We start from the raw sequence: 17,002 nt of genomic DNA on the forward strand, positions 1-17,002 counted from the left end.
AAATGAAAATTAAATTAATCTCAACAGTAGTCCGGTGTTTGGTAACGTGTCCGGTATATGACACGCTCGCCCCCTATTACATGGAACTAACATTGTTAATGGCGAAACGTGGGTGTATTTCATACACTTTCGGGTATAAAATGCGTAATATTGTAATATTGTAATATTTATTTTTGTTTCGTCGCAAGTTAACTGCACGTTTGGCGCAGTGGTTTAAGCGGTCACCTCGCCGCAACAACCGTAGCGCCGCGTGTGGTGGGTTCGAATCCTACCCGGGACAAATCTTTGTGTGATGAGCACGAGTATTTGTTCTGAGCCTGGATGTCAATTTATCTATATAAGTATGTATTTAGAAGTATATAAGTACGTTTATCAGTTATTTGGTTACCATAGTACAAGCTCTGCTTGGTTTGGAATCAAATGACCATGTGTGAATTGTCCAATAATATTTATTTATATTTATTTTATATTTATTTATTTAAGTCGGAAGGTAGTCTAAATTAAATGTTTGATTTTGTTAGTTCCCGTATAATATTATATATTTCATGTTTTATTCTTATTTGCTTAGTTTATTGTATCCTTGACCGGTTTTTATTAATTACTACTGTTATATAGATTTGTCCTGTGACTCCACTCGTTTGTAATACACTTGAGATACAATGTATAATACTGCTAATCCTATGAGGCGCTCATAGCCAGTTGCGCTCACCGGTCGGTAAACGATCTGTGGGTTAAGCAAACCTTGGCGCGGTCATTCCATAGATGGGTGACCACTTAGTCGTATTTGAGCTGAGCGTCTTTGTTTTAAAAAGACGGTTCCGGTGGTTGTCAATTAAGATAACAGTCGTTAAGTTGGGTCTATCCCACTAGTCCCGTTGAGTTGTCCCGTGACGGGACAACTGCCACTATTTTGTCCCAGTTGTCCCGTGGCGGGACAAGTGACACTGTTTTGGTGCCAGTTGTCCCGTTGCAGAAAAATCACGGGACTAATGGGACAGACGGAAGGGTCAAAACAACTGGTTCCATTGAGTTGTTGTGTGACAACAGGTACTTGGTACTTTGGTACTAGCAGATGATGAATTGTACGCTTATCTATGTAAACTTTAAATTCACAAGAAGTTTTTTTTTACCATTTAGGCTTGTATAGTAGGCAAACTCGCAGAGACCATTTTAGACAGTTTTAGTATAACAAAGATGGAATGGGACACAATCCGGTAACTATCCCTGTGTACACTTTGAGTATTATTACTAAGATATAGGTTTAAATACCTTTGGTTTTACAATTTATCTACGCAAGTATAGTGCATATTCCATTTGAGATATCTACCTTTTTTAAAACGTCGTAGTTTGTATAACATCTGCTATCTTACCAGAGTACCAAGTACCTGTTGTCACACAACAACTCAATGGAACCAGTTGTTTTGACCCTTCCGTCTGTCCCATTAGTCCCGTGATTTTTCTGCAACGGGACAACTGGCACCAAAACAGTGTCACTTGTCCCGCCACGGGACAACTGGGACAAAATAGTGGCAGTTGTCCCGTCACGGGACAACTCAACGGGACTAGTGGGATAGACCCGTTAAGTTATGTCAAAGGCCTTCCGGGCTTGAACAACTTTGACACTAGGTTGACCACTAACCGTACGAAAAATTAATATTATATTCTTCGTAAGATGTTATGTAGCTTACGAAATAACATTTTAAATACATTGTAAGTTTCGCAAGTTATTTTGAAACCTGCCATTTATGTATTATGCAAAACTTTAGCTTCGAAATACATTGTATTAATATACAAATCTATACTAATATTATAAAGCTGAAGAGTTTGTTTGTTTGAACGCGCTAATCTCAGGAACTACCGGTGCGAATTGAAAAATTGTTTTACTGTTAGATAGCCTGTTTATTGAGGACGGCTATAGGCTATATAACATCACGCTACGACCAATAGGAGCAGAGTACCAGTGAAAAATGTTACAAAAACGGGGAAAATTATGACCTCTTATGTGACGTAAGCGAAGTTGCGCGGGTCAGCTAGGACTTTATACATGATTAAAAAGGTCAGGTGTTCGTAACCGGCGGTCCTGTATGACAACATGTATGTATGTGAATGAAGCAAGGGAAGTTTGTAAGGATCGTACCAAGTGGCGTTCTCTGCTCTCTGCCTACCACTAGGGGAAAAAGGCGTGGTTGTACATATGTACCTCAGGTAGAGTCGCGGGATTAACTTAGTTGATACTAATATTATAAATGTGAAACTCAGATTTTTTTACACTAGCACAACTAAGCTACTGAACTGATATTGATACAATTTTGCAAGATATTAAGAATTAGGCAAATTTTATTCCTTATTTAAGTCGCTAAATGGTTGCTTTTAGAAAAAAGTCAATTTGACTTTTTAACTATCTATTTGCAAAATTTCATCAAAATTGGTTTAGCAATTGAGATTCGAAAGCGAAACAAACTTTTGAGTTTATCATATTAGTATAAATTATTTCTCAATAATTATATTTTGTACAGTATTTATCAAAAACTGGTCGACTAAGCTATTTCTAGATTATTTTAATAATTTAAGATAATTTTATTTTTATTTGCTTTGCATTTAAAATTGTATTACAAATCGAATTGATGTATTTTTAAGTGAAAATCCTGTTACAAGTATTAAGATATTAATTTTAATGCAAAATCGAGTGACGACTGGTGTCAATAATATAACTATAAAATTATAATTCTTAAAACAAATTAATACAAAAAAAGAGGAATTAAAAACCTCCTTCTTTCTTTAAAGTCGGTTTAAAATCAAAATCAAATCATTTATTAATTTAGGTCAAATGCTGACACTTATGATAGTCAATGATACAGAGAGTGAATTTACCGCCAGTTCGGAAGGTAGCGCCAATGAGAAGAGCTGCCAACAAACTCCTGGACACTCTTTTTAATCGCTAAGATTGTTTTTATTATTGACATCAGTCGTTAGGATATTATAATTATATTATTTCTTACTAATAAACGTGGTGTAAGGTCTGATTAGTTATACAGTGTTTTGTCTTCGCTTATATTAGGTCGGGGAAAAAGTCTTTTCGCATTATAGTATGTATGAACTTGTAATAAAATCTTTTCTCTACACAAAAAAGCTCGATATTTGTGTACCTCACGAGCTCACTGAAAGAAACCTAATGAACTGTGTACTCATTTGTGATTGTTGAAGCCAAAGAGATTTTATTACAAGTTCATACATACTATAATGCGAAAAGACTTTTTCCCCAACATAATATTTGAAACTCTCGTGACTTGTACACAAATTGTAATCTTTAATTTTCAATCGCGTTTAAGACTCGTTGCATTATAATTTTTAACTGTAACATAAGTAATGAGACGCTCATAGCCAGTTGCGCTCACCGGTCAGTAAACAATCTGTGGGTTAAGCAACCTTTAGTGCGGTCATTCTATATATGGGTGACTGCATAGTGGTATTTGAACTGAGCGTCTCCGTACTTCGGAGGGCACGTATAAAGTCGGTCCCGGTTGTTGTCTATTAAGATAACAGTCGTTAAGCCATGTCAAAGGCCTTTCGGGCGGCTTGAACAACTTTGACACTAGGTTGACCACTAACCATACGAGAGATAGAGCTTATTCGACGTTTGTTAGTTAGACATTTACTTTACCGTGCGCTGTCTTGTGCACAGTTATTTTCCTAGAATGTATTATCCTCCAATTATTTTTAATAAAGCAATATTTTATTTAAATTATAGCTCTTTTGTTTTATTTTCCACCTGAGTATATAAGAAAGAAGCAGTGATAGCCTTTTCCAAGTGATGTGTGTATTAGAAATAATGATCACTTGTTACAACGGTGAAGGAAAACATTGTGATGCAACCTTGCATGCCTGAGAGTTCTTTAGAACAGTTCTTGAAGGTATACAAAGTCCCTGCACTTGGTCAGTGTGGTGGACTCAAGGCCTAACCATACCTCGTTAGGAAGGAAACCTTACCTCAGAGTGCTTTAGAAACTTGCACCTCTCACGTAAGTGGTTGACGGTTCGAACCCGAGGCAACACACCAATGACTTTTCCAAGTGATGTGTTCTTACAAACTTCCCTTGCTTCATCCACATCCATACATCTTGTCATCTTTTCCAGTTATTCTTGAATTAACGGAGTTTAGAAATTCTTGAGGAATGCCCGGAGTTATAATGTAAAAGTGTTGAAGGCTTAGACTTGAGTCCACCTCGGTGATCAGGTGCGGGTTGTGGACTTTGCATTCATTCAAGAGCTGTGTTAAACAACAGTCAGACATGTCATTCATCACAATGTTTTCCTTCACCGATATAACAAGTGATCAACCATACTAATATTATAAATGCGAAAGTAACTCTGTCTGTCTGTCTGCTACTCAATCACGCCTAAACTACTAAACCTATTCGCATGAAATTTGGTATGGAGATATTTTGATACCCGAGAAAGGACATAGGTAATTAATGTTATAAAAACGGGGAAAAATTTCACCCATTCTCTCTTATTGGACGCAAGTGAAGTTGCGCGGGTCAGCTAGTTATTTATAACTAGCTGACCCGCGCAACTTCGCTTGCGTCACATAAGAAAGAATGCGTCATAATTTTTCCCGTTTTTGTAACATTTCTCGTTGCTACTCCGCTCCTATTGGTCGTAGCGTGATGTTATATAGCCTATAACCTTCCTCGATAAATGGGCTATCTAACACTGAAAGAATTTTTCAAATCGGATTAGTAGTTCCTGAGATTAGCGCGTTCAAACAAACAAACAAACAAACAAACAAACTCTTCAGCTTTATTATATTAGTATAGATACACACATAACTTGGAAAAGTCATTGGTGTGATGGATTCGAACTCTCGACCACTTGCGTGGGAGGTATCAACTTATACCACTCGGTCGGACAGTAGTGGCATATTTTCGCAAATATTCGCAACTGTAATAATAAGACTAGTTTATTCAAATGTTATGTTAATGAGACGTCTCATTAGCGTGTTATCTGTATATAACAAATTTACTGTAACATTTTAAAACAGTTAGTGTCAAAGCACTTTTGTTATGCGTCGACATATAATTTTTTACGGCTATATATAATATAAATTAAAAATTCGCGTCCCACGCAAGTGGAAGTTCCAAACACCTATTACTTTTCTTAGTGAAATAATGATCACTTGTTATAACGGTGAAGGAAAACCTCGTGATGAATGACATGTCTGACAGTTGTTTAACACAGCTCTTGAAGGAATGGAGTCTCCAACCCACTATTGGGCAGTGTGGTAGAGTTAAGGCCTAACCCCTCTCTCATTACGGGAGAAGAGCCTTGCCCAGCAGTGGGGCATTATGAGTATTATAAAAAGTCCAATAACTAAGTTGTCTTAGCAAAATGTATCTAGAGTACAGTTTTCAATCTAGTCTTTCTTCCAACTATGTTGAAGTCAATGTACGTCAGGCTGGCCCGGCCCCATGGAATTTAATAATGAGATTGTTATCAATCCAATGTACCCGGGTATACTAATATATGTAACACCTTCATTTTCAATGTAACTCTTTTTAAAAGAAATTACGTGCACTTCTTACACTCAACAAACCAAATGTCCTGAAATTAGTTAATAAATGATAGTCACTCTTCGGCAAGTTTCTCAGATTTTGATAATCTAGTCAAACAGAAGGCTTAAAGGTATACGACTAAAACGAAACGAATGTAACTTTCATTTCATAGCTGTATCAGGTTTTACTGTACAAATTGGCATAAGATTTTAGGGAATCTTACCGCTTTTAGGTGGCCGGGCTGAAATATAATTTCAAGTGATTATTTTTTCTAAATATTTATTATAATTTAAAATGAAAGCGTTACATGTATTCTATATCTCTATATCTCATTATGTACTGGTATTAGTTTTTGGTAGGTGTTGCAGTTTTACTGTTTTATATTAACGAAATAATTTCAGCCCGGCCACCTGCAACCGCTAATATTTCGTATGCTATTGCATTTTAGGATTCGATTTTGTGTTACATATGCATAAATTATAGGGTACATTTCATCTGTAGCACAATATTGCCAGTATTTTTTGTAGATTAGTGGGAAACAAGGTGGCCGGGCTGAAAACGTCAGGCTGGCCCGGCCACTAAGAAGTGCACGTAATTTCTTTTAAAAAGAGTTACATTGAAAATGAAGGTGTTACATATATTAGTATACCCGGGTACATTGGATTGATAACAATCTCATTATTAAATTCCATGGGGCCGGGCCAGCCTGACGTACATTGAAGTCAGCTTCCAGTCTCACCGGATGCAGCTGAATACCAGTATTTTACATGCAGCGACTGTCTATCTGACCTCCACAACACAGTTACCTAGCTTATAATACAATATCCAACGGTAAGACTGTTTGACAGACTTTCAAGCTTCTGACTACTGTTAACGACTGTTAAAGATCTTTGAAAATGACAGCCGGGACCTACAATTAGACGTGTCTTCCGAAACACAGAGGAGCTTGGTATGTATAGCCATCCACGGAAAAACCTCCACGGAAAAATAATTTTATTGCTATTGATCTATGGGCACTGTCATCTTCTATCAATAAATTAAAGTCAAAATTTGGAGGTTAAGTTCTCCATTTTTGGAGGGAGTCATGCTGACACCGAAATATAAATAAATAAAAAATAAATGGCGCCAAATATGTTGAAAATTCTCGTGTTATTAACGTCCTCATATTTGTTATAGAAATGGAGAATCAGGTAAATAAATATTATTGGACAACTCACACACGGGCATCAGATTACAAACTAAGCAGAGCTTGTACTGTAACCAGACAACTGATAAACATACTTATATACTTCTAAAGAAGAATACATACTTATATAGATACCTACACAAGCCCGCGACGTCGTCCGCGTGCTTTGTGACTTAGGTCGGAATTTTCATACAAACTTCCATCCCCTACTTTATCCCTTTGGGGGGATAATTGATCAAAATCCTTTCTTAGCGGATGTCTACGTCATAACATCTACCTGCATGAGAAATTTCAGTCCGATCCGTCCAGTGGTTTGTGCTGTGCGTTGATAGATCACTAACCCCCGGTTTTGAGTACATTTAGCGGTAGTTTTACAATAGCGTTTTTTGTATATGAGTTTAAACGCTATTGAATAGATAAACTAAGCTAAATGTACCTCAGAAACCGGGGGTCAGTCAGTCAGTCACCTTTTAAAGTTATATTATATTTAGATAGTTCTAAGTTTAGTAAATACTTCTAGTCTATCTAGATTGAAGCCAGACTGGGACATTCTCTCCAACGCTCTGTATATTGTCAGCAATCTTCGCTTTATGTAGTTCTGTCTCACCTGCAAACAAAACATAATAAATAATATAAAATATTATTGGACAACTCACACACGGTCATTTGATTCCGAACTAAGCAGAGCTTGTACTGTAACCAGATAACTGATAAACATACTTATATGCATCTAAATACATACTTTTATAGAAAAATTGACAACCAAGCTCAGAACAAATACCTACTCGTAAAGATTTGTCTCGGGTAAGATTCGAACCAACCACTTGCGGCGCTACGGTTGTTGCGGCGAGGTGACCGCTTAAACCACTGTGCCAAACGTGCAGTTGCATAATATTAATCCATACTAATATTATAAATGCGAAAGTAACTCTGTCTGTCTGTCTGTCTGTCTGTCTGTCTGTCTGTCTGTCTGTCTGTCTGTCTGTCTGCTACTCAATCACGTCTAAACTATTGAACCAATTTGCATGAAATTTGGTATGGAGATATTTTGATACCCGAGAAAGGACATAGGCTACTTTTTACCGCGGGAAAATGACGCATTTCCCGGGAAAATTCAGAAAATTCAACGAAGTCGCGAAAAATAAATATTATAATGATATTGAATAAACAAAATTCCGTTGCCATGGCAACTGTTTTAATGGCAGATATGCCTTAGCGCGACTTCGTTATATTAAGAGATATAAATAATTTTGAGAATATTTTTCGTGAAAAAAAAGCATATTTATACATCACAAATAGGAGCAGAGTAGGTAAGAGTAAAAAGTGTTACAAAAATATGGAAAATTCTGACCCATTCTCTCTTATATGACGCAAGTGAAGTTGCGCGAGTCAGCTAGTAATAAATAATTATAAATTTAGTAATTAATATCCAAGGATCCCCTCCCGAGATGTAGGGAGGGGGGAGGGGTTAGGCCTTGAGTCCACCACGCTGACCAAGTGCAGGTTGGGGAGTTTGCATGACTGATGTTAAATGAATGACCGATGATGAATGACTAATGATGAATGAATGCCTGATGACAAACGAATGATCGATAGTGGATGAATGACTGATAGGGAGTAAATTACCGATGGTGAATGTATGACCGATGGTGTATGAATGACCGGTAGTGAATGAATGACCGATGGTGAATAAATGACCGATGATGAGTGAATGACCGATGATGAATGAATGACCGATGTTGAATTAATGACCGATGATGAATGAATGACCGATGATGGATGAATGACCGATGACAAATGAGTGACCGATGGTGAATGATTGACCGATGGTGACTGAATGAGCAATGGTGAACGAATGACCGATGATGAACGAATGACCGATGGTGAATGAATGACCGATGGTGAATAAGTGACCGATGGTGAATAAATGACCGATAGTGAATGAATGGCCGATGGTGAATGAATGACCGATGGTGAATGAATGACCGATGATGAATGATTGACCGATGGTGAATGAATGACCGATGATGAATGAATGACCGATGGTGAATGAATGACCGATGGTGAATGAATGACCGATGGTGAATGAATGACCGATGGTGAATGAATAACCGATGGTGAATGAATGACTGATGATTTTTTACAGATGAATAACACATACCAATACTACTGGTACTTTCAACAAGCTATTTCGAAATAAGCTGTATTTTTTAAATTTCCCATTTATGATAAAAAAATTACGACTATTTAGTGTAAATTCTAACTAAACTTGTGTATAAACTGTTTAACTAATAGTTATAGCCAAAATAATAACCATGTATTGTTATTATAAAAAGGTTTTTCGTAGTTTTACTTTGGGCCACTTTTTCTGCCGCTGAGTGTATTTATATAGACACATTTAGAAATCCAGAACAGATACTCGATTATCACACAAATATTTATTCGATTTTAACGAGAAACCAGTCTTCTTCTTCTTATCGTATGGTTAGTGGTCAACCTAGTGTCAAAGTTGTTCCAGCCGCCCGAAGGTCTTTGACGTGGCTTAACGACTGTTATCTTAATTGACAACAACCGGGACCGACTTTTTACGTGCCCTCCGAAGCACGGAGACGCCCAGTTCAAATACCACTATGCGGTCACCCATCTATGGAATGACCGCGCCAAGATTTGCTTAACCCACAGATCGTTTACCGACCGGTTAGCGCAACTGGCTATGGGCGAGAAACCAGTGATCGAAATTTACAAAATAATTTTTTTTTTTTTAATTTGGCGCTCATGGCTGTGAGCGATCAAAACGAGTCACGGTCGGTAAACACGGTCACGGTCATTGTATAGATTGGTGACGGCATATTGGTAACTAAGCTGAGCATCTCCGTGCTTCGGAGGGCACGTAAAACATCAGTCTCGGTTGTTGCCAGATATCTACCGTAAAGCCATGTCAAAGGCCTTTCGGGCGGATAGAACAACTTTGACAATAGGTTGACCACTAACCATACGATAAAAAAAATAAAAAAAACCTTTAATTTTTCAGGAAAAACTCAGCTACTACAAGTATTTACTTTTCAAGGAACGGACGGTCAGCTCGACTGACAACTATCTATGGTCAAACTGGCAAACGAAATTAACTTCATCACCCTAGTGAAGATTAAAAATGAAATCATTGACTAATTTAAGTCAAACTTATAATAATGTCCTCCTAGCCGATATTTGGCTACGGCGGCTAATTTACTTAAAACAAGCCAACGATGCAGGACAATATAGTGTCCAAGTGTGAACACAGATACACTCTGTATTACATCACTCTCATAGTGCGTGTGACGAACACCACCAGTGAGAGGTCACGCACAGAACCGACGGCTTTACGTGCTCTCCGAAGCACGGAGATCTTCAACCTCAACTTCCTAACAAAAAACTCCAGAAAGTTTTTGCTCGAACTTTTCGAAGCTAAGACGTTTATACTATAAACCGCGCCACGGAAGCAGTCAGTCATTTAAGATAGTCAGATAGTTGATACAATGACTCAATCTAGCACAAGTTCGGCATCGTCAATAGAAGCTAAGCATGATGGACCTGCATCTTCACCTCTGCCCCAGGGAACTCATCATCAAGACCAGGCATCTCATAAAGTAGACCAGGCAACTTCACCTAAATTGTCTCAGACGACTCATCAAGGCAAGGCTTCCTCAGATAACCTGCCAGAAGCAACTCATCATCAAGACGAGACAACTCATCAAGACAAGGTTTCTTCAGATATACTGCAGCAGGCAACTCACGACCAAGACCAGGCCTTTTCAAATAACTTGTCCCAGGCAACTTACCTACAAGACCAGATATCTTCACCCAACCTGCCCCAGGACACTGACCTTCAGGACCATGCATCTATACCTGGCCTGCCGCAGGCTACTCATCAAGACCCTGCATTTTCACCTAGCCTACTCCAGGCAACTTACAACCAAGACCAGTCATCTTTACCTAACCTGTCGCAAGCAGCTCAACGCCAAGACCTGGCATCTCTACTTGATTTGCCCCAGGACACTAATCAAGTACATCAAGACCAGGAAACTTTACTCAACCTGCCCCAGACAACTCACCCTCAAGACCAGACAAGTCTTCAAGACAAGGCTTCTTCAGATATCCTACCCCAAGTATCTTCTTCTAACCTGCCCAAAGCACCTCACATTCAAGAATTGGCATCATTATCTAACCTGCCGCAGGGAACTCATCAAGACCCTGCATTTTCACCTAGCCTACTCCAGGCTACTCTTCATCAAGACCTGGCATCATTACCTACACTGCCGCAAACAACTTCCTACCAAGACCAGACACCTTCGTCTAATCTGCTGCAGGCAACTCACCTTCAAGACCAGGCATCTTCACCTAACTTGTCCCATGCAACTCTTCAAGATAAGGCTTCTTCAGATATCCTACCCGAAGCATCATCTTCGAACCTGCCTAAAGCACCTCACAACCAAGACCAGGCACCTTTAACTAACCTGCCACAGGCGATTCCCCCTCAAGACCAGACAACTCATCATCCAGACCAGGCATCTTCTCCTAACCTACCCCAGGCAACTCATCAAGACCAGGCAACGCAGAACGAGGCCACGCAGAACTTAGATGGGTCGCCGTTAACACAAGAGCATGCTCAACAGACGGTCGCTCAAGGACATATGTTTGATCGGGATAATACTGAACGGAATGTCGGTGCAGGAGTCAATGCACCAACGTTTTTACCTGTTCCTTTACCGTTGGGCATGGTAAGTACATATTAATCACTTATTTTACCCATAGTTGTCCCACTGCTGGGCAAGCGTCTTCCGTAATGAGGGAATAGTGTCTTTGAGTCAACCATGCTGATCAAGTGTGGATTGGGGACTTTGTATGCTCTAATGAAATGTGTTAAATAACTCTCAGACATGTAAGGTTGCATCACGATGTTTTCCGTCACCGTTGGAACAAGTAATAATTATTTTTATAGCTTCGAAAAGTGGGTGGAATATTACATTAAGGCTCACGAAGTATTTTTTTTACTATTGTAGGATTAATATAAGAAAAAAATAGGTGAGTGGTATAAGTTGGTAAACGACAACTCGGCTATATTTTTTACTTATTTTGTAAATACTAATTCTGTCTTAAGAAAAAAAACATGCAACGTGAAAGTTTTTAAGTTTGAAGTCTACATTCATACTTAATATCTCGCCTGTTATATACTCAAAATGGAAAGAAATTTATGAAATACATCCTCGTTTCGCTATTTACAATGTAAATCCTATATAATAGGAGGGGAGCCTACTGTTATATACCAGGCAATTATTGAGAGTAATCTAATACTAATTATAAAGATCAATAGCACTTCGCCCAACTTGGGAATCGAATCCAAATCCTTGTGATCAGCATTCGTAGATCTACGACGCAAAGCAGTTTATTATAAAACTCTTTTTCCTACCACTCTATTCCTCCTTGTCTATGCATCTTCTTAATTGTAATGTCATGAAAAGTTCATGACAATATATGGTAAATTGTTATTTTACTGACGAAATAACAAGCCATTCGGCTTAAAATATGTTTAACAATCATGCATATCCTAATTATAGATAAATACAAAAAATAACATCAAAATGTGAAAGTTTACAAGCATAATAATATATTTACAATAGCATAATTTACATCACAGAACAGAGAACAATGTAAGTTATACATAAGATCAGACTAGCATAACATGAACTGTACGTTTGTCGCAGTGCTTAACGTGGTCACCTCGCCGCAATAACCGTAGCGCCGCGTGTGGTGACCTCCACTATTGATATTATTTAATTAAATAGGTATAATCATGCCCTTTCTCCATAGTAGTAGGCAGAGAGCAAAGGATGTCACTTGCTACGATCCCTACAAAATAATTTCGCTTCATTTTGAAGAATATAACCGCTATGATCTGTCTATTTTAGGGCTAATTTAATTTTGTGATTACTATTCATTTTAAGGACTTTACAATGGATACAAATTAAACTGGTTACTATATCATCTTGCTTGTTAAACCATATAAAAAGCTGCGGTAACGGCATAAAAGCTATACAGGTATGCAAGTTTAAAATTAAAAGCGAGTTTTTATCTTTGTACAATATAGGGTTGCCATCCGTCCGGGTCTCCCCGGATTTGTCCTAGTATAGAGGGCATCCGGGGAGCGTCCGGGGAAGGTTTCATTTGTAGTCTGGGTTTTAAAAAAATAATAAATAAAAATAATTTGGGCCGCCTGCGAGACACGAACTATGCTCGCACACCACGATCAACCGACGAACCAAGTATATTCACCGTTCCCCCACTCCTCCCGTCGTGGTTGCTCGTTTTGTTGACATGTCCGGCTTTCGGACTCTAAAATCCGGGGTTTTCACGCGTCTTGTCCGGTTTTCCAAATTTTAAGATGGCAACCCTAGTACAATAGCATAAACTACTAAAGTTTAGTTCTTAAAAAATTTACGAGTAGTAAATAAGTTTCAAACTCTCGCTTTGCGTGTTTATTATACGTTATCTTTATATATATAATTCTTCTGTAAGTGTGTATGTCACTGAACTTCTCTTAAACGACTGGACCGATTTTGATGAAATTTTTTGTGTGTGTTCAAGGGGATCTTAGTTAGATTCACAATTTTGTCCGCTGGACAATGTTTTTTTAATTTATTAGTAACGTGTAGACAGGACAACGTCTGTGGGGTCCGCTAGTATTATATAAGACTTGACTAAATCGTCCCTTTCACATTCTATTCGATTGGTACCCTTCCTTATTTCGGAAGAGGGCCCTTGTCCAGCAGTGGGACAGTAATGGGTTATATTTATTTATGTTTTGTTGTTGTATATGTGTAGCCGGGAGCAGGGAGGCAGCAACAATATGGACCATACGGACCACCGCCACCGGTAACAAATATTATATTAATTTCACTTAACAAATATTATTTTAATAGGCTATTCACACTGAAAGTGTTTTTTCTTATTTTAATTTAAAGACAACTCCCGGACTAAGCTCTTGTGTCGCGGGGACTTTTACAATTATACAAACAACGGACACAAAGTACAACCAGATGCCAAACAACTATTTTTGGATCGTACAAATAATTGTTCCGTGTGGGAATCGATCCTACGACCTCCCGATTCACTGGTAGTGGCGTGGCAACCACCTTAGCCAGTGTGGGTCGAGCGAGGACAGTGTGGCACGCTTGCTGTCGCCAAATTCAGTTTATATTAAAATCAATCAGTAGCATAGTTTGATTCCCAATTAGTATATAGGTCTGAAATTAATATAAAAGACCTAATGTCGATTCGAGAGGTGCAATTTTCTACCAACTATCAACAACTGAATAGCTACCAACAATTTATGAATGAAAATCAGATCAGCGTCTAAGTTTAATTTGTAGATTTTCTGTACAGTCAACTTGGGTAACTTAGAATCATTTGGGTAACATTGAACGTGGGAATTTGAACAAGTTTCGATTATTACTTCATATGAAACCAATACAATTGATAAAAGTTTGCAAAACTCAAATAAACCTTTATCAATTGTGTTGGTTTCATATGAAAAAATAATCGAAACTAGTTCAAATTCCCACGTTCAATGTTACCCAAATGATTCAGTAACCCAAATTGACCTTAGTTAACAAAATATATACTCGTATGTATTTTGAAACGGTAATAAATGCTTATCTTTTCCCAGGGTTATCCACCAGGAAGTTACCCACCCCCAGCGCCGGGGTATCCTCCTCAAGGGTACCCTCCACAAGGCGGCTACCCCCCACACGGCAGTTACCCTCCACCTGGGGGCTATCACCCTCCCGGGGGATACCCTCCTCCGGGCGGCTATCACCCCCCACCCGGCTATCCACCACAAGGCGGCTATCCGCAACAGGGTGGCTATCCCCAACAAGGCGGTTACGGCCAGCGTAAGTATAGTGTAAATATGTATAGAAAAATTGGTACATTTGTCTTGTTTAAAAGACAACTCTTGTTTAAAAAGATGATTCCTACACTAAGAGCTTTTGTGTCGCGGGGACTTTTACAAACGGACACAAACTACAACCAGATACGAAAGAACTATTTGTAAGTGTTCTTAATCCCACAAATATTGGTTCCGTGTGGGAATCGAACCTGCGACCTCTCGATGCACTACCACCTTAACGCTTAACGCTTTAAGGCGCTCATAACCAGTAGTTTTTTAAGGTCGGTAAACGACCTGTGGGTTAAATACACCTCTTTGGACAACTCTAGGTTAAGCAACCGTTGGTGCGATCATTCTATAGATGTGTCTCATTCCATAGTTGTATTTGAATGTCTCTGTGCTTCGGAGGGCACGAAAAAAATGGCTCCTCTAGTTCTCTACTAAGATAACAGTCGTTAAGCCACGTCAAAAGCCTTATCGGGTGGCTTGAACAAGGTTGACCGCTAACCAAACGATTAAAAATATAGAACGGTAACCTCTGCGCCACGTAAGCAGTCTTCATTAATCTTTTTATTCTGCTCCCTAGAACAACAGCAGCAGGGGGGTATGGGCAAATGTGGCTGGGCTATGTTAGCAGCCTGTGTGACGGCGCTGTGTTGCTCGTGCTGTGGAGGTGCTCATCATGACATGCAAGACGCGCATGACGATGACGGAGGAGGCAGCAATGATGATCATGATGATTAAGAAAAGAAAGAACTGATAGATTTTGTATTTCTCTCTCTCTCTCTCTCGCCCTCTCTTTGTCTCTCTCTCTCTATCTTCCATGCTATGAATTCCATATGGTAGTAGGGGCAGGCTTTTTAATTTTACTAACATGACAGAAAGCGCATGATGATGACCAACATGAAGAACTGATAGATCTTGTCTCTCTCTCTATCTCTCGCCCTCTCTTTGCTACTCTCTGCTTTGAGTCCCATATGGTAGTGGGGACATACTATCTAATATTACTGTCATGACATGCAGGATCATGATCGTGACGGAGATCATGATGCTTGAGGAGATAAAGGACTGATAGAACTCTCTCTCTTCCTTTCTTTCTCTCTCTCTTTCTCTATCTTCCATGCTATGAATCCCATATGGGATCAGACTCATGGATTTTGTATTTCTCTCGCTCTTCCCCCCCCCCCCCTCTCTCTTTCTCTCTCTCTCTCACTCAGTCAGACTTTCTAATCTTTCTCCTCCACTTCGCTCTATCCTGGACGGCTGGACATCGTCTTTGGAAACCTCACACTCAGTCATGACTTATTGCACTACAGTTTCCCATCAGTTTTGAATTTTGTAAGGGCAGAAAATTATATACGAAAGCATTTGAGATTTAAAATGTTTAAGATTTAGCTTAAAGTCCGCAGGGTTATTTTTTAAGGCTTGATCGATCTCTAGTGAATAGTCTATGGTCTTTAATTTGCAAGTAAAAATATTGACGTTTGATATATACAGTCTTCTTTTTAAAAATAAATGTTTATGAATAAGAAGCTTGAAATATAATGCGTCTATAACTTGCTAACATACAAAGGATCGTGCCCTAACTTGCTTCATTTAAATTCATTTCGAATAAATCATAATGACTACTTCTAAAGTCATTGTTTCCTAGATTTTAGTATTTCTTTTCACGAAATTCGCCTTCTATACAGTGTATCCGATTGCATTTCTTTAAAAACGTAAAATTACATAACTGAAAAGCGAGACAGAAGTTTTCCGCTCAAAACATAACCATTTTGGCGCCAAAACTTGATATGACAGCTGTCAAACTGCCTTATAGTTATTTTTTTAAAAAGAGTTGTATTTTTTAAATAATTTATTGATTTCAAATCAACATCATGTAGATATTTTCATATTAATATTTGATTTAAACTAATGCACATATTATTTACACTTTTTTACGAACAAATATATTATTATGCTTGATTTATTATTGTTTTATTTCATCAAACATAGTTTTTATGTAATTTAATTAGTGAAATGTCCCACTGCTGTGCACTAGTCTCCTAACGTAACCGGTCTTACCGAAGGGTATCGTGTTAAATCCCAGGTAACTGGGTTGTGTAGGTCCGATAGATAGCTCGCTCCAAACAGTTGTATTCAGTTGCATCCGGTGAGACTGGAAGCTGGCTCCAACATAGTTTGGAAGAAAAGGTCAAGCTGAGCTGATATAATTAGTGAAATGTCCCACTACTGTACATTAGGCTCCTACCGTACCTAATGAAAGAGAAGTTAAGCTTAAGGCCAACTACGCTAACTATAATGTTGTATACCTTGCATTACCTCAAAAACTGGGTATTT

General features: G+C 38.5%; 1 protein-coding gene across 1 annotated transcript; it reads left to right on the forward strand.

Moving 5' to 3' along the window:
• The first annotated feature begins 6,611 nt into the window (after positions 1-6,611).
• LOC142985117 (uncharacterized) lies at positions 6,612-16,475 on the forward strand. The gene is made up of 5 exons (XM_076133089.1): positions 6,612-6,742; positions 9,770-11,495; positions 13,597-13,647; positions 14,441-14,666; positions 15,249-16,475. The coding sequence occupies exons 2-5, from the start codon at positions 10,254-10,256 to the stop codon at positions 15,404-15,406; spliced, it is 1,677 nt and encodes a 558-aa protein (XP_075989204.1). The 5' UTR covers positions 6,612-6,742; positions 9,770-10,253; the 3' UTR covers positions 15,407-16,475.
• Positions 16,476-17,002: the final 527 nt, after the last annotated feature.

Source organism: Anticarsia gemmatalis, chromosome 29 (genome assembly GCF_050436995.1).
Source record: "Anticarsia gemmatalis isolate Benzon Research Colony breed Stoneville strain chromosome 29, ilAntGemm2 primary, whole genome shotgun sequence".
In the NCBI taxonomy this organism is placed as follows: domain Eukaryota; kingdom Metazoa; phylum Arthropoda; class Insecta; order Lepidoptera; family Erebidae; genus Anticarsia; species Anticarsia gemmatalis.